This window comes from Carcharodon carcharias, chromosome 3 (assembly GCF_017639515.1).
Source record: "Carcharodon carcharias isolate sCarCar2 chromosome 3, sCarCar2.pri, whole genome shotgun sequence".
In the NCBI taxonomy this organism is placed as follows: Eukaryota; Metazoa; Chordata; class Chondrichthyes; order Lamniformes; family Lamnidae; genus Carcharodon; species Carcharodon carcharias.
This window is the reverse complement of record NC_054469.1, coordinates 202,476,473-202,495,059: the sequence shown is the minus strand read 5'-3', so window position 1 is coordinate 202,495,059 and position 18,587 is coordinate 202,476,473. Positions and strand designations below refer to the sequence as shown.

Below are 18,587 nucleotides of genomic sequence, written 5' to 3'. Positions count from 1 at the left end.
ATATATACAATAGTTTCAGAAAGAACAGAGAGAATTGTTTACACCCCATGTCTGGTTGAGTATGCCATTTATCAGTTCCCCCTTTGTTTAAGCACATATAGCAAAGCACATATAGAACAAGTCAGATGTGTAGGCCAAGGGTTGTAGTGAAAAAATACAGCAAAGGGCAACATCTTCTATAATATATCTCATAATGATCATATTAACCCTTTATTTTCCACAGCACCTATCATAAAGGAAGATGGTTGATGTTGTTAGAGGCCAATCCTCTCAGTCCTGGGACATCGCTGCATGAGTTCCTCACGGTAGTGTCCTAGGCTCAACCATGTTCAGCTGCTTTATCAATGACCTTCCCTCCATCATAAGGTCAGAAGTGGGGATGTTCATTGAGGATTGCATGGAGTTCAATTCCATTCATGTCTCCTCGGAAACTGAAGCAGTTCATGTCCATATGCAGCAAGACTGGGACAACCTTCTGGCTTGGGCCATCTTGAACAACAAGGGCAGTAGGCATATTGGAACCCACTAACTCCAGGGTCCATTTCAATTCACTTTCATCCTGACTTGGAACTATATGGTGGTCCCTTCATCGTCACTTGGTCAAAATCCTGGAACTCCCTCCATAACAGCACAGTGGGAGGACCTGCATCGCATAGACTGCAATAGTTTAAGGTGGCAGCTCACCACACCTTTTCAAGAGCAATTAGGGATGGCAGTAAATGCTGGCAAGGCCAACAACGTTCATATCCCATGAATGAATAACAAAAAATTGTAAGAGAGTTTGTGAATACACCCTCCTGCTGGTTGTAGTGCCGTAGCACCACCACTGGCAAGAGTGCATAATTTCAGCAATTAAAGCTTAGCTCAGCAGTTTTCATTTGCAATATGGTCATAGTTATCTGTAATGGAAAAAATTGGCAGCAAGTGTATTCAAACAAAAATTTTGTATAAATAATAGATTTATGACCTTGGCATTCAAAGCTCTGAGCAAGCTGTCCGACATGGAACTGAGTCATTATGTTAAATTTAAGGCCTGTTGACATTGTTTAAAATACAAATTCTCTGGACTCGTTTACTAGTTTTAGGATACCCGAGAAAGAGTTTAGTGGCGTGGATATCATATTACCAGGGAAAATGGTAATAAGCCCAGTAAAAATTAAGGAATTGATTTCGGCTGGTTTATGAAAATTGGACACCTCAATCCACTCCTGCCTATCTTCAGAGGGCCAGGCCGCAGGTTATACACAGTCTCAGCTGCAGAATGATGCATGGTCTAGGGTGATGTGAGGAGAAAATCTGATATCTTAAAAAAACACACCAATGCCAGTCGTTGAGTGTTCATCAAGTTCTTTGATTTCAGAACCCAGTTAGCTTGGGGCAAATGTAAAACTTCGCCATCTGCAACTTTTGGGAATTTCCGGAATTTGGAACAGGAATTGAAATCTCTTTATTTTTGTCCAAAAACGGCTTTCAGTGAAATGGTTGAAAGAGGCCAAGGGGCAAGAGCAAATTTCATTCTGTCGCATGTTCGAAGAATAGGCGGAAGTTTAAAAGTAACCACAAATCATCAATTATATAAGAAAAACACATTAATATCAGTTTAAAAAGACTTTAGAGAGCCTGAGGATTATTGTAGCCTTGAGCTGTCATGTGACTGAGCTCTGGTTATATACAGCAAACCTTAAGGTGATTAAAGGAATGAGGCATGAAGCATGGCCTTTGTCAGCTAATCAGCTGTTCCAGCTCTATAAGCACTCGAAGGATTTCCTGCGCCTGCTTAAACATGATTAGCGTGAAGCTGCTGTAAAATAGAATGCTCTTAAACTTGGGTCGACACTCCTGCAAACTTTAAAATTGAGGGGAGTGCTCTAGTTTATAGAATTTTTTATCTGTATTATAAACCTGCATTATAAAACAAAGAAGAGGGTAGGTTTCTGGCAAGTGCACCTGAGTAAGTTTAATTAGTGTGTTTTAGATTCTAATGTTGTGATTGTCATTACTTGCAGGCATGAGCCATGAGCCAAAGTCATCGTCCTTCAGTATGATCTCAGCAACACAGAGGACCACAGCAACTGTGAATCCCCTAACTCCTTCCTCACTGAATGGACCGGTTGTTACAAATGGGAGCCAGACATCACACGGGGCATCGAATGCCCGAGGCATTCATACAGCCAGCTTTGCTGCAGCTCTTAGAAAACTGGCCAAACAAGCAGAAGACCCAAGAGGTATTCAGCGATAAGTAGCAATCCGTCAAAAAACTTTCACTGGCACGAATTGGCATATAAGTCTAAACACACATCATGAAAGGATCTAGGCTACTTGCATTTACTGTTTATTTCTTTGTTGCTACTCAAGCAGGAAAATTGAACACTTGATTCATTCACAGAATGTCATCCAAGCGGCAGAGATTTGGACAAGTTGAAGGGTGGAGGTTGGGAGGCTGTGGTAAGAGTAGTCGAATCTGGAGATGACGAAGGTGTGTTTACGGGTTTCATTAGTAGAGTAGCTGAGATAGAGTTGGAGACATTGTATGGATGGTGATCATCTGACTAATGTCACCAAGTGTTAGGCCAAGGAAAGATAGCTGAGTAATCTGCAGCTAGGTTGATAGGCAGTTCTGAGGAACAAGAGGTGATCTTGTGGAATGAATGAACCTGCTGAGAGATGGAGAAATATCACAGAGTACTGCCACTGAATGTTGTGGAGTTGTTGCTGGGTTAAGAGAAGGACTAGCCTTATCAAGAAGAAGAGGAAGAAAACAAGCTGAGGCAGTCAAGAAGGTGGCCTCAGTTTTGGAAACAAAGATGGACACAAGGTCCTCAAGCCTAGCTTGAGAGGTAAGGAGGGAGAGAAAATAAATTTTGAATAATCCTAAAGTGGCTGAATTAATAGGTTTTTTTAATTATCATTCATTCACGGGACATGGGTGTCATTGGCTAGGCGAGCATTTATTGCCCATCCCTTGTTCAGGGGGCACTTAAGAGTCAACCACTTTGCTAAGGGTTTGGAATCACATGTAGGCCAGACCAGGCCAAGTAAGGAAGGCAGATTTCCTTCCCTAAAGGGCATTAAGGAACCAGATAGGTTTTTACAACAATAGTTTCGTGGTCATTTTTAATTCCAGATTTTTATTGAATGCAAATTTCACCATCTGCAGTGGTGGAATTCAAACCCAGGTCCTCAGAACATAGCCCTGGGTCTAGTGACAATACCACTATGCCACCACCTCCCCTAAGCATTGGAAGGATTCCTGCGTGTACAATCCTGCTTTATCAATGATGGACTCTCAGTTCCTGGAACCATGGCAAATGTATCTGAGGCCATTTTTAGCATTAAAAAATAAAGTTTGTCACGTTAGACTGAAATGTTAGATTTCCTAGAAATGGGGCATTTTTCAACTTTTCTGTGGACTATTTAATTCCCTTGGAAAGTTATATAAATTGATTAGAGTCTGTGATAGGACATATTGAACCCACCTCCCCCACCCCCCCCAACCAATTCCTGCCCAACATTTTGCTCAAATATTCTAATGTTTACCCACATCACTTTAAACACCTTCCCATTTTTTTAATCTACTGTCTGAAGCTGAATGGCAAATAAATCATAGAATCATAGTACTGGATTATATGCTGAAGTCCGCACTGGTGTAAGCACTGGGGGCAAGCTCTACTCAGCCGGCTCCTCTCACTTTAATTTTTCAGCTGACAGGCCTTTAGTTATTATGAGGCAAGACTTCCGACCCTCTCCAGGGGGATGACCCACTTCATAGAGCAGCTGGGCCAATTGGAGGGAGCAGTGGCAACTGGCATTACAGCAGTTAGGCCAGTGATGAGGTGTTCAGTGATGCAACCAGACCTTTAGGGATCTCAGGCACTCCCTGGTGGGAGTGGTCAGGCGGGGCAGTGGGGTGGGGGGGGCATGTTGGACAGTGCAGGAGGAATGGTGGACACGGCAAAGGAAAATTGTTGGGGGGTTGGGGTAGGGTCGCTGACAGCGAGGTGGCTTCAATTGGCATTGGGAACTCAGAAAAGGAGTCATCTCCCCCTTCACTGGCCAGCAGCCCACGGGGTCAAACCTGCTGGACGTCTCATAGGGCGTAGGCCTCTCTCTGAGCGGCAGCAGGATAAGGCCCTTAAGTGGTCATTAATTGCGTACTTAAGGGCCTCAATTGGGCACACCCATGCCTCCTTTACCAATCATAAAATTGCAGCAGGGCTGTCCAGGCTGATGGCTTGACACCCTCATTTATGGGTCTACCCGTCTGTTTCTCTGTCTACGGGTGGTCCATAAAATGCAGCCCATAATATAGGACAGCACAGACATAGTGGGCTGAATGGCCTCATCGGTAGTATGCAAGGGATAGGAGTTTTAGGGGTCTTATGTGTGCTAGAAGCTACATATATTCACACAAAGGGCCCGCCCTTTGCAAACAGAAAGAACATGTCCACGCATTGCGCCTTTTTCAATAAACAAGTGCTTGGGAGACAGCTATTGTCTGGTTTATTCCCCATGGCAGCCCTTGACCAATCAGCGTTGATCTGCCTGGTTTGATTTTAAATAAAAGCTTGGCAGTTAACTGTTCCCTGGCACATTCTCCATTGCAATGTCTCTACCAATCAGAGTCCACTTGCTAACCAATCAATACCCTCTTCTCATGCAGTATTAATTGTTGTTCCCTTTGAGATTTGGTATTCTTGCAAATCTGTCCTGATGAGTGCAAAGTGAAAAGTTTTGACAGCATGTTTCTTTTTTCAGCAAAGTTCAAGTTCTGTACTACCAAGCGGCTATTTGTATACCATTGAGTTTGCACCTCCTCTTTTGAAGAGCAATCCAGTTAATCCCACTCCTCCACTCTTTCTCCATATCCATACAACGTTTTCTCCTTTAGTATCTGATTCCAAATGTTTTGAAATGTTTGCAATTGTTACCTTGTTGAATAAAAATTGTTCCAGCTTATTAATATTAACAGTTAACTCATGCTGGAAGTCTCAGTGATCTGGATCTCATCCAAGTCAATACTGCTTCAGGGTGGGGTCTTTGCATTTTCAAATGGGTGCTGACCTTTTAGCAGTTGGAGGAGTTGTCAGACTGAAAAGTTAAGGACTGCTACATAATCAGCACAAATATTTTGAATGATAATCAGCAATAAATCAGTATATTAGGCAATGACAAATAACCAGACAATTATGACAGACATTAAATATGTATGGATCAGTAAAGTTTTTTCATTGATTTCCTCCCTTAAATTCTCAGACCTTTTGAGATTGTTGAATTCATTAAATGTTATTCTCTCTGGATTTCGTTATTAAAGCCCTGAAATTCTACCCTGCCTTTGTGCTGTAAATCAAGTCCCCAAATCTGCATGCTTGAGTGACAGGATTGTGTATGTTGTGTGATATTTGTGACATGTTCGTGTACAGTGTACATTATGACACCACAACTGTAACATGCATGTTTTGGGACCCAATTTTCAGTATCAAATTAATGGAGCATTGAAGAAAGTTCAGAGATCAAGAGGCAATTGTTTCTATTGACTCTTTCAGTGATGAGTTAACGAGATGATTCTGATTAGATTGGGCATCAGTGAAGTAGTGTTGGGTGTGGAAATGCATTTCTGTATAATGAGGATCTACAATTCTTTGGTTGCCATCAGTGAGGTGTCTGATACCAGACCACAAATCAAACTTCAAGAGTAAACAGAGCCAATAAATATTGCCGTAGGAGGATTAGCATTTAGTTGTACTGTTGTCATTATACAAACTACTTTTAATCTGCATGATCCACTAAATATACACTTGCTAGAATGTTTAGACTACCACTGAGCCCCATTAAAGTGGTGTCTGCGAACTGTGTAAATAAACATGGGTTATTTAAGGTCTTTATTTTTAGACCCTTGAATTTGCCCTTCTAACAATGCTCCAAATAAAAACTGACTTTTACCCATGACCAAATTTACTCAGATTTTTCAGGTTCCACTTTCCTTCCCCACCCTTCCACCAACATGCCCTCTATTTTATTCTTGAAGTACAAGGGTGATTTATTTGAGTGCACGGCACCTTTTTGCAATGCCCTATTCGTGAACTAACTTAAAGAGGCTGACTTGTGCACAGCCTGCACAGGGACTTTCAGATCGCCACATGGATGCACTGCTTACAGGGAATATTGGCCCCCAATCTTACTCTTTTCTTTTCTCTCAGTTTATGACCTTCAGAATAGAACCTGAATTGTTTTTTTTTCAAAATTGACAGTACAAGCCAACACTAATGGTCCTTATTTACATACCAGGATAAATCTCCAGGCAAGCTTATGCACAGAGCCAGTGCAGTTCAAGGGTGTGTGCTGGTATCAACGGATAGAATAATACAAGCTGTGAATCTTCACTGGTTGTATGCAAGTACCTGGTTGGACCCTACTAATTTTACCTTACTGTATTTAACATTCGTACCAATTTATCACTGGGTCAAACTGAATATATGATATTGAGCCCAATCACTGAGTCAATTCCTCACCACTCAAAGGGTGCTAGTTAAAAAATATTGTAGCGGTTGTCTGCATTGTCTTATAATTCCTTGCACTTAAAGTCTCTATGAGTGTAGTCAAATAGCCAGCAATTTAGAGTGGTAACTATATGGCACATCTGTCAATGGATTTCACTGACTGAAACAAGACTTTGATGGCTGCCCCTGGAGATTGATGGAAACTGATAGTTTCCATATACTTTCATCAGAACAAAGGAAAATTGTATGATTTGCCCCTCTCCCATTGGGGAAATGCCTCCTGGCTGGAGCTCAGCACCTTCCCATAATGACACTGCTGAGATCAACAACTGGCCATGATGGTAATCGCAGTGAATATCTGATACTTCACTGAAAGCCAATGTTTCAATCCACATGATATCTTGAAGACACAATTTAGTAACTGACTGTGACAGTTCAAGCTAATCGAAATTGCTACTTGCATAAATAAAAATCAGAGCTACAGATATAAATGAAAAGAGCAGATGGGAAGCAGTTAAATGCAGTTTGGATTCAGATAATCTGCATATAGAGGATAACCAGGCACTAAAAGCTGCCTTTTGTCACAGTCGTGGAAAACATTACAGAGTTTTGTACCTAAAGCCGATGATAAAATTTAATGGCTCGCATCTGTTTAAAAACAATCACCCACTGGATTCTCACAAGGCATTCCTCCTCATATTTATTATTAAATATCATTTTGGACGACTAACTACAGCAGGAGATGTTTTAAATGTTAAATGCACGTTACAAACTGTGTGTGTGGTGTGTGTGTGTGTGTGTTTGTTTTGAGGGTATTTCTTATAATAGCTGTTGTAAATATGAACTACAGTGTGAATACACCTGCTTTAAATAAAAGTCTTTAAGAAACACCAAGAGATCAGGCAGCTTATATATTTAACTGCCTTGTATGTCTCCTTTACTGTGTACTCTTCTGCCATAGCTCCATTTACTACAGACAGGTCATTTTCCAATTTCTGCACTGAAACATTGTTTGACACTGGGAGCAAGCAGATTTATTAGTAACTTGATATATAATGTTCCAGAATTACTCTCTCACTAGCCATTCAAATCTGACTGTTAAGAGCATAAATGCATTTGCCAGAATTCATGATTGTGCAGTTCTTGCATTTCAGCATTTCACTGTAAAACTTACCAAGTGACTCTGTTTCTTTTAATAGTGTAATAAATCAGCAAGAGGTCATTTTTCATCCCAGCCTTGTAATTGTAGCTGACACAGATATGTGCCGCTCCATTGTTGAAAGCATAAAAACACAGCGCATTATTTATTCAAATACAGCATGCCTCACTAAGCCTGCTCATGTGTGAAAGCATATAAATTTCTCCATTTTGTCACATAAATCATCTGCAGCTTGGTATTATGGGTGTGGTAAGTGCACTGATAAAAACTCTAAAGAAAGGAGTATTCATTATGATTAACTTTTCTTTCCTTATTTCACCCGTCATTACCATGCACTGTGTAACATCTCATCTGAGCACGCTGGGTGCGTAGCTTGCTCCCATTTCTGCCCAGGCTGCTGTATGTTTGGCCACTAGGGAAGATGTGTGAGCGGCTATCCTCCATTCCTTACTCTTTCTTTGCACCCCCCTCCCCCACAGAGCCAGTCACCTGGTTGGTGCTTGCCGATGATGGCAGGGCAACTCTATAGCAGGTGCAGACCCCATCCCATCAATCCATGCCATCAACCATCACATTTATTTCATTCTGGATGGTCGTCAAGGCAACATGTTTGCATTTATAAAGAATACTTATGTGGTCTCCATATTTCTACATTGTTACAATACCCATACAGACTGGTAACTTTCAAAAAGGTACTTGAATTTCCAGTGACCGACTGAAAAGATCGCATAACAAGATTTCAAATTTTATGACTTTTGCTATAACAAACTAAAAGCAACATTGTCTAAACATTAGTTGGTATGCAACACATACTCTATAAGCTACAGAAGAGAAATTCCCCATTTAACTTTTTAAATGACCACAAATCCCACACAATGGATATACGTTGCGCTGCCCCTTAGGTGGACATTTTACTCTCCCGGAATCAGTCCAAAGTACTTGGTCCCTTCAATCCGAGCATGAGCTCCCACCTGCATCTTAGATAGTGAACAATACAGTTAGCATTTTCTCTGCTTAAGGTGCAGGACTGGCTGCCTCTATCTCCTGTTCTCTGCCTCTCTGATGGCTGCAAACTGACTTGCCTCTGTGAGATTCCGGGATATCTTAGGGACCCTGTAAGCGATACTACAATGGTTTTCTATGGACTTTCCCTCTCAAAGCTCATCTCCATAGCAACATTAATCACATGGGTCTTATGTCCAGGTAGAAATGCTAATTAGCTATCCTCCAGACCTCCAACTGCATTCTATCTTGAAATTAAGCAGACGGTTTAAAGTTGATTGTTGATAAAGCCTGACATTCCTAATAGCACCTCCCTTTCAGACTTGGAGACTAACATTCTACCACAGTCAGCACAGATGCTTTTGCCATTGTCCACCGGTGTGAACTCATCTTGCATCTTCTCAGCAAGTCTCTTGACTTGGACCCTTCTTGGCCCCATGGAAACCAAGCCACCCAAGCCTGTTTTGGGCAGAATTCAGAACAGGTCACAGAAGCTGCTTCGTTCCTCCATTTTACCTTAAAGAGACAGCCCAAAAACATAGGAATCCTATAAACTTTGTATCTGTAACAACATGTAAAATGATATGTTATTACATATAAAGAACCTGATGTAAGCAAATGAATAGTGTATATAATCTATAATAGATGCCTGAAATTGTGTTATAAAGGATCAGTGAACTTATTCCACATTGTCCACATCTTCTGTTTCACATCCTGATGTGTTTACAAGGCTTTTTTTTTCAAGATAAAGGTTAACCTTCCAATGTAGGCCCTTAATCAGGACTGGAAATTGAAAGGTAAGCAAGTAGTTTAGTAGCATTCTCCTGTTTTCTTCCTAGGTGCTGATGAACCTGTGGTGTAAGTCTAGTGTTTTTTGGGTTTGTTTAAGATTTTCTGTATTTACAGTTCTTTTTCTTGTCCTCCTTTTAAGACTCACACTGAATGTTGTCTCTGATCTTATCAATATTATTTTTTGTGGAACGCGTTGCCAAAAGTTCTGTTTATTCGTGAAGTTCAGAGTGTACTGCATTGCGACAAAAGCAAATAATGTGAGATAGCCACATGAAAAGTGCTAGATGTCACAAGGTTATTCTGTACAAGGTGATGCTTTTGTTTGTCAGTACATTATAGAGCGTGCATCGTAAGCAAATCATTGCTGAATCCCAATTTTGCTGCTTACTGTTGTTGAAAAACAGTGTGGTAAATATGAGTCTGCTTATATAGCATTCGTTGGCTCTTAAATCTACAGCTTTATACATATAATAAGACTGCACTCTCCTTTATTCTAAGTGAGAAATTCTTGCTGATTGATTGAGGGCCTATAGACAGTGACAGGAACACCACTGGTGCAGCGCATGTACTATTCATCAAGGACCATCTGCTACCTTATTGCACTGCCATATAGGTCACTCTAACAATGACCTCAGGCTCACAAATACTGCTGTTTTATTCGATCAAATATGGCATGTTAAAAATTGAGCCAAGGTTGGGACCTCTGTGGTTTTATTGTGAAATAAGTAAGTGGAAACTGCATTAGAACAAAATGGAACAAAATCAAGCCACTAAAACCTGCACATCACAAAATCAATACAGATGATTAATCCATCATAGCTCAACCCTTCAGAATAAAGAAAAGACCCTTCTCCACCCCACCTTCCCCCCACCTCCCACCAAAAAAGAATATACTCTAATAGGCTTTATATTTACCTTTCCTTCAATCAAATGCTGCATGACAAGATGGAGATCCATAACATGCATGTTAAATGATCTCAGGAGTTAAGTGTGCATTGTGTGCCTTTAGTCAGAGATCAACCAAAGAACAGACCAGAAATGTTGGTACAAATGCTCCATCACTCAGTTTCCAAACTCTGTTCTGTTTGCAGTCTGTTTTACAATTTGGAGCACAATCTTGTGGCGGTGAAGGAGGTCTTGGTCACCAGCTGGCAAGAGCTTGTGAGAGCCCTGCGTCACCTTTTTGGGAAGGCTTACCACATCTTGTTCCATTCAGGCTCTGGACAGGCCAGTGGCGAACCTTCCCACAGGATCACGGATCCTGGGGACAGAAGCCCCACCTGTTGACAGCTGCCAGGCAGTCAAGAGACTGGCATCGCCACCAGGGAGGCAGTAGCTGCTGCTGTATGACACCCACACGAGACCTAGGATTGTCGCTAGGCTGCAGGCCAGAGGTGTGAGTGATGGCAAGAGAGTGGTTTGGGTGGGTCTCGTGAGGGAGGGGTGTGTTGGGAGCAAGGGAAGGTGGGGTGACTCCCAGCAAGACCCCCTCTCTTCCTGATGCCTGGCACCTCCTGTCCTGATGTCAGGTCCCCCACCCACTTCCTGATGCTAGGTCCTTTGATCAGACACTGAATTCCTATCAATTAGACCCCCACCTGGGAGCCCACAAGCAACCCAGCACAGGTTTACTTTCCATGCTCCCCACATGTTGAGACCCCCCACCCAAAGCTAGGTTAATGCCAGGGGTGGCAGATGAGGCCCTTAAGTGGGCATTAATTGACCACTTAGGGGCCTCGGTAGGTGGAAGGGTGGGAAGGCCGTTCACAGGCCTTCCAAGCACCTGCTTAATTGGGTGGAGGTTGGAAGGTGGTGCACACCTCTCATCATCCCACCTGATTAAATGCCCCACCCCAATCACCAAACTCACCGCAGGAGAGGGCAGAAGATTCTGCCCAAAGTTGCTGTTCTTGAGACAGCTAAGACCATTCCACTGAGAATTACTGCTTACAGTTCAGATTACCTCAGGTCCGCTCCTGGTCATTTGTAACAAATCAGTGGCCTCCAAAAATCAATAGAGTAAGGATGCAGTTGTGGCAAGAAAAATAAACAGCATGTGTGCTCCAAGCTATTAAGAGTGCTGCAAATAATATGGAAACAGACTGATTAATATTTTGCGTACAGAACAGAGGCCAAAAGCAAGGACTCCTGAAATATGTCCGACTCCACACAGGCCTTAGGCCCCTTGTGTATGTTAATGAAGGGCTAACGTTTGTTTTAGGTCCCTTCTGGAAGAGTTGATTGCACTGATCTTTGGGCCTGCTACGCTGTGATTTTTCTGATGTGTATACTGCTTGGTAAATGATCACCAGCAGAAACATAAGTTAAAAAAAAAAATCTTAGAGCTTTATGTGGAGCCAAGAGGGACAGCGATTCTCCTCTTCGGCTCCATAACACTCCTGGGGACTTACCTATGGGTCGCTGTCGGTGAGGCGGTGAGCCCAAACTGGACTGCGGGCAATAGGCCAGCACCCTCGGGAGGTGTTACAGGCACCATCAACTCACCAAAATTATTCAAATGAGACCTGAAGCCCAATTTTGGGTGAGCCTCAACATGGGACATAACTAATTTTTGCTTCTATGATCCCACTGTAAAAGCATAAAGTATGACTGAGAAAAGGCAGAAGCTAGTTGGTAACACAAGCCCATTCCTTTTGACAGACCATAAACAGTTTAAGCTGTCACTGACTCTAATTTTATTTATAAATTTTTAATGGGTGTAAATGAGTTCCAGAAGAGATATTTTAAGTTCTAACATTGAAAGGTCACAGTGTATTACCACAAAAGATCATCGATCCATATTGTATTCTACATCTAATTTAAGGTTTCAACCAATATGCTAGCGACCAGAGAAAGCAGAAAAACAAAGATTCAATGAGCACATATATAAAAGGGAAAAAGTAAAAATAGTTAAGAGGAGATGTAATATACTTGGATGGAGATTCAAAGGCTTCAGATGCCATCCTCAGGGCACAGCTTTTTGGAGTGACCCTCGGGGTTGGGTCTTACAACGTTTAAAAAATGTCATTTAAAGATAAACCACAAACTTGCAACTTTCTGATTAGGAATATGGGGCTGAATTTTTCGACCACTTTGGGGATGGAAACGGAGGTGGGGGTGGGCATGGAATTTCTTGCTGCCAGCCAGTATGCCAGTTCCCCAGCCCACCCAGACCAATTTCCCACAAGGTGGGTGGCCAATTCAATGGATTAAAGGCCTGTTAAGATCTATTGGAGGGCAAATGGAATCTGGGGTACCTGGAGGTGCCAGGAAACAGGGCTGCTGCCTGAAGGCAGCCTCTCAGCGGGAGACCGGAGAGGTCTCAAGCAGGCTTAGAGGTCCTCCCTGCCTGCCTGGCTTCAGTCACAAGTTGCCCTATGGTAGCCAGACTGCTGATACTGTTTTTCTTTATTTTGAAGTTAAAGCAATGACATGCTTATGCTGTTTCCGAGCGGAAGAGCCTCGTATTGGCCCTTCAGTATCGAGACCCTGCCTACCATTCTTAATTGGATGGTGAGTCCACTCATTGACCATTAATTGGCCAATTTGAAGAAAATTACAGGTATGCGACTGTTCCCAACACAGTGTGGGCTTCTGACCCTACTTGAGTCTGATGGCGAGTTCCTGAAACCAGCATGAGAAACTCTGCCCATGGGGTTGGATTTTCAGACCCCAAACAAGCCAGGAGTGGAGGCGGGCAGCAGCTAAAAAGGGCACACGTGTTGCCACCCTGACTCCGTTCTGCCTCCGGGCCATTTTTGCGGAGACGGGATCAGGAAGTGCAGCAAGGCGTCCAGACATGGCAGGCATCAGGCTCATTAAGAGCCATTTGAGGCCAATTAATGGAGGGCAACTAAAATTTTGCACTCAGCTGTCAGGTTTCCTCAGGAGGCAGACACCAGTTTAAGTGCCTGGAAGCCACTTCCCGGAGGCAGGCTGGGGGCAACAATGCTCCAGGCAGCCTCGGCCCTCCCTGCTTGTCTGGGTGCAGCAGCAGCCACAGGTTGTCCCCTCACAGTGGTGGCCTGGCTGCAAAAGCCATTCATTAATATTTTAAGAAGTTGGAGGGTGAGCGCTTCTCTTTGTTGAAGCGCCCTCTCTGTTCCTTTCCTTTCATCGCAACCTGCTGCTCCTATCAACTCCTTTCAAGCTGGAAGACCTCTGATTGGCCCTCCAGCTTGGAGAGCCTGCCTGCTATCCAGGGAACCTCTCTCCATGTCATTTAAGGGCACGGCCTGTGAAAATCACAATGGTTGACTGTTTTGCCCCTGGGAACTAGTTCAGCATTCGGAAACAGTTTCTGTTATCAGTCCTTAGAGGGAAAATTCAGCACATGGTGTCAGAGTTGCTAACTCCCTCAAACAGCAGTTTCTTAAAACACCATCCGTTTACTCACCAAGTTTTGAAATAATTCATTGCAATAGCCATGACCTTGTAGCATACTGATCATAGATTTTCTTTGTTTCGATCAAAGTGCTTATCAGGAAATCCAAAGAATCGAATATCATTTTTAATGTAATGTATGTTAGTGCACATGTCATTTTCCTGCCAATTGTCTAACTATTGCACATGACACTTGTTCCGAAAGAGGTAATAGTAAATTGAAAAACCAGTAAAAACCCTCCAGGTTAGTTTAGCAACATCAGAGTTTAGCAACATTACTTTATAGAGTTAGAGTTAGGAGTAAACATGAATCAATCTGATTGCGGTTCACTACACTACTAAATACAACACTCAATTTTTCTGTGTAAATTTGGAGATTAGATAATTCCCATCAAAAGAATAATAGAAAGCACACTTAAAGCTCACAAATAAAAGTTTTGCTCTGTGTTTCCAAATTAAAACCTTGATCCAGGAAGTGTGGAAATCAGACGAGAGGGATCCAAATTAACATTTCTCCATATTTATTTAATATGTTTCTTTTACGTTAATAACAGTGCAATATTGTAGATAGAATTAAAATGAATTAAGAAACTATCAGGTTTTGCAGATATGATTACTTATGATTAACTTTGTAACATTTTAAGGCAGAAGACCTTCGGTCCATCTGCCCCACCTATCCACAGTATTCCCTCATTGCATTTCCAGTAACTCTTGTTTCAAGCAGCATGTTTTTATGCTTGTGTTCCTCCATGTGCTCCATCCTCCTGCCCCCCCTACCCAAGCATTTGTGCAACTATTGTATTCCATAGTCACTGTGCAAACAGAACAATTATTCAGTCATTCAGCGCATGAAATATGAAGAGTGAATGATGGGGTATTTGTCTTTCAGATTTTATATTGTTATTCCCACATAAACATAGGAAAGAATTTTCCCCCCGTTTGGCAGGGTGGGGTTGGGGGGGGTGGGGGGGGGGTGGCAGAGCAGGAGTGGGCGTAGGCAAGTGCCACCCTTTTACGTGGGTAGGCCAATTAAGGCCCGCCCAGCATGACGTCCACCGGGGGGAATTCCCTCAGTCGAGAGTGCGCTCTTTCTCGTGACAGAGCGCATTCATCTCCCTGAGGCTAAATGTTGCCTCAGGGAGATCGGCTCCAAATTTAAAAATGTTAAAGAGACAAGAGCAAAATTTCCCTGACATGTCCCCTCATGTGACATTGTGACATGAGTTGGAACATGTCCATCGCTTTTAGTGAAACCTTTATTAAATATTTAAAAACCCTCATCCCGCTCGTGGATGAGGTTTCATGCTTTTTCTTAAGCCCGCCAGGGCTCCCGGCCTGTCCGCTAACCTTAAGGTTGGACGGGCAGGTCCATTAATGTTAAGTACTTTTTAGATGGCCTCAGTAGGCCGTTGACCGGTCGGCGGGTGCTCAGCTGATTTGGCTGAGCCCCCGCCAACCTGAAAATGGAAATGACGCGGGGTGATGTCGGGAGTTCCACCCGACGTCATCTCATGTCATTTTACACATCGGCGAGCAGGCCCCGTCCCCTGCTCACGGACCTAAAGATCCTGCCCATAAGTGAGCTTTAATTATGAGCTGCCTTTTTGAATGTCTAATCTTTGTAATGGCATTTACGAAAGACACCAAGCAAATTGTCTTGTTTTAAGTGGTGGATCAATGTTCTCCCAATATGTGTGCCATGAGTCACTTGTGGTTAATTGGGAATCCAGATGTGGCTAAATGCATTTCTGATTCATAAATAAAAATGAATAATAGACACTGCCATTGGGGTGTGATTTCAATACTTGTATTTGCATGACATGAATTTTAAACTTTTTATGTGTTCGTTGATAAAATGGTAAGATGGAATGCAGAATTTGAAAGAGTTTTCAGATCGCTATGAGTGCTTTAGTTCCTTGCTTGTGAAATCATGATAGATGTTTGTTAAGTAAATATACTTCTCTGAAGTATATTTATCCTGTGTGGTATGCCAAGCATTTTCTACTAAAATTAATGCATGTGGCTAAAATAGTGTCACTGTAGCTAAACCTGGGACTAGTCATTAATTTGTACTTTCCAAGTATGTGTTAGAGCTTGAATGGTAGCTGGGCAGGACACAATGTAAGTAGCTATTGCTCAAGAGGGGTCTCCTTAAAGGCCAATGTGGACATAGTCAAAAGTATTGGAGCAGACTGGTGAGGGTTGGGAGTCGGGGGCATTTCAGGAACACTTTGGGTGCTGAATTTGATATTACATTAATTATATTAAAGCGACAAACAAAATAATGTTATGAGCTACCTTTCTGCACCCAACCCTGGTAACTGAATTGAAAATAACTTGGCTACTTGCCTTGAGGACTGTGAAATGAATCAAAATTCTTGATTTAAATTAAAAACATAACTTGGACATTAAAGACTTCAGAAGAGGAGGTTTTGACATTTGTACGTTGAAAACCTCAATAAAACAGCAACTCACACATAATGTGCTGCAGGCTCTTTTGGAACCTGTTATTGTTGCAAGCTTTCTGCCAACTCGTATTTTCCCCTCCCCAAAATGGATGGATGTAGGATGTTTAAAAAGAGTAACTTAGAATTTTGTTTTGTCAATTGGCAGAATACTTACAGCAGTAATCAGATTCCAAGTAACCCATGGAGAAACAGGATATAAAACCAGGCCCAACATCTCCCCCACAAGTCAGGGTGGCTGAGTGGACACCGGGGTGTGCTTACATTGGGAGGCAGATTTATGCCTCAGACCTGGCGACAATAACATTAGAATGCACCTTTGACCTCTGGCACTAATCCCAGTCTGCCTGGCTTGGATCCAGACAGCAGTCAGACACTGCAATGAGCTGGAAAACATCATCATGGACACGCTGTTCTGAATCTGGGCGCTCAAGTATGCTTTCGATTTTTTTTCACATTCATGAAGTCTGCTTTTGAGCCTCGTTTATATAAATGTTGGGAAATGAATTCAGTGTAACTCAACTAGCGAGCTTCTGTTGCCTCCCCTGTATTGCAAGACGGGCTCAGAAAGACTTGGATCGAATTAAAGATGTTAACATGTTCAAAGCATGTGCTGAAGGTAGCAAAAATACAATTTTTGACCTCTGGGTCATTCATCATTTGAAGCTTTGTGCTGTGGGATATATTTAAACGCAGAATGCATCCTTGCAAATTTCTTTCAGAGACAATTTTCATTTTTATGCTTTAGCTCCGTGTTATTGATTTCATGCGACTGATTTCATGATCAGGAAGGAACTCCTAGCATTAAATGTAAATCAGGAAATCTCATGATATATCAAATATCTCCATGACATTTAACCCATTAGCAGTGACGCCTTTGCATCAGCAACACGTCATTTAAAGATTCCAAAAGGTCACACCACTGTCTTGTAACGCCACCAGGCCAACAATACAATAGTGTTTTGGCATTTCTGCCCTGTACCCAAAATCAATGTCCCTTTGATGCACTGAATTGTTCAAAAATGTGATAAATTAATTATTCTCCCTCTCAATTTGTAATCGCATCACGCTCTACTGGGATAAAAACAGAAAATGCTGGAAATGATCAGCAGGTCAGGCATCATCTGTGAAGAGAGAAACAGAGTTAACCTTTCAGGTTGATGACCTTTCTGACGGGGTGCAGTTAAATCGCCGGTTACATTTCTGATTTTATTTCAGACTTCCAGCATCCGCAGTATTTTGCTTTTGTATGTTCTTCTGGGTGCTGGTCACATACTAGTTAACATTTGTGCTCACTGCGTTAAAGCAATTCAGTGGCACACAGTCGTGCACAGTCACATAATCATGGGCAGAATTTTCTGCCTGTCAGGAGGGCCATGCGGGATTGGGCGTGGGCAGGCGCAGACCCGATTGCCGCCCGCAATCAGATCCATGCCGCCATTTTATGCAGGCGGCCCAATTAAGGCCCGCACATGAAACGCCGCTCCCGAGAACAGCAGGAATGGGCGGGTGGCGGAGAGACTGCTATGACCGCCCAGTCCAATGGCGACCTGGCAGCCTGTTTAAAAGAGTTCCTGCAGCCTTGTAAAGGCTGCGAATCATGGCCAGTGGAAGGGCTCCCCAGAGCGCTGGTGCTGAACAGGCCGGGCAGGGGGGCATTGTGCCCCTTCTTTTCAGGAGAAGAATGCTCATACTGCTGTCAAACGGTTGAGAGCTGGTGGAGGGCCGGCCTAGTTGGCTATCATTACCAGGTTTGAGCAGGAGGCCCTCGATCTGGAAAGGCGCCTTGGCCCACCCAGGTCCACTGGTGCCGGTGGGGCTGGGGTGTCATGGGCAGGTATGTTAGCCCAGCACTGAGGTCACCATTAGTGTCCCAGCAGCAATGGCACTGCTGAATGTTCAGTGTTTGAATTTTGCAACATGGCTTGACCATTGCTTATGGAAGGATGAGCACATAATGATCCGGGGGAACAGGGATGCACATTGACATTGTCTCCATGTTAACTAATCAAATGTCCTTGTTCTTCCTTTCAGCATCAGCGGAGCAGGGCCAGGAGGAGGAGGCACAGAGGCCCCCCTCACATCTGAGGGCCCTGAAGTCTCTGACCCACCAGCGTCACACCATCTCTGCCAGGCAGGCGCCAGCACAGATACTAGCACCTCGGGAATTCGATCATCAGCTAGTGTCCCAGGGCACAGCAGTGAGGATACTTCACAGTCACTGGAGGAACTGGCAGAGACAGAGAGTGCCCATGGCGTCAGCAGTCGGTGGCTGATGATGTGCCTCTG

General features: G+C 43.1%; 1 protein-coding gene across 1 annotated transcript in view; it reads left to right on the top strand.

The window, feature by feature from the left end:
* Positions 1 to 18,587, top strand: part of LOC121276601 (genetic suppressor element 1-like) — a 323,710-nt gene that overhangs the window by 195,015 nt on the left and 110,108 nt on the right. Inside the window, exon 3 of the mRNA XM_041185215.1 lies at positions 2,007 to 2,225. Within this exon, the coding sequence (XP_041041149.1) occupies positions 2,007 to 2,225 (219 nt within the window). The remainder of the gene's footprint in view (positions 1 to 2,006; positions 2,226 to 18,587) is intronic.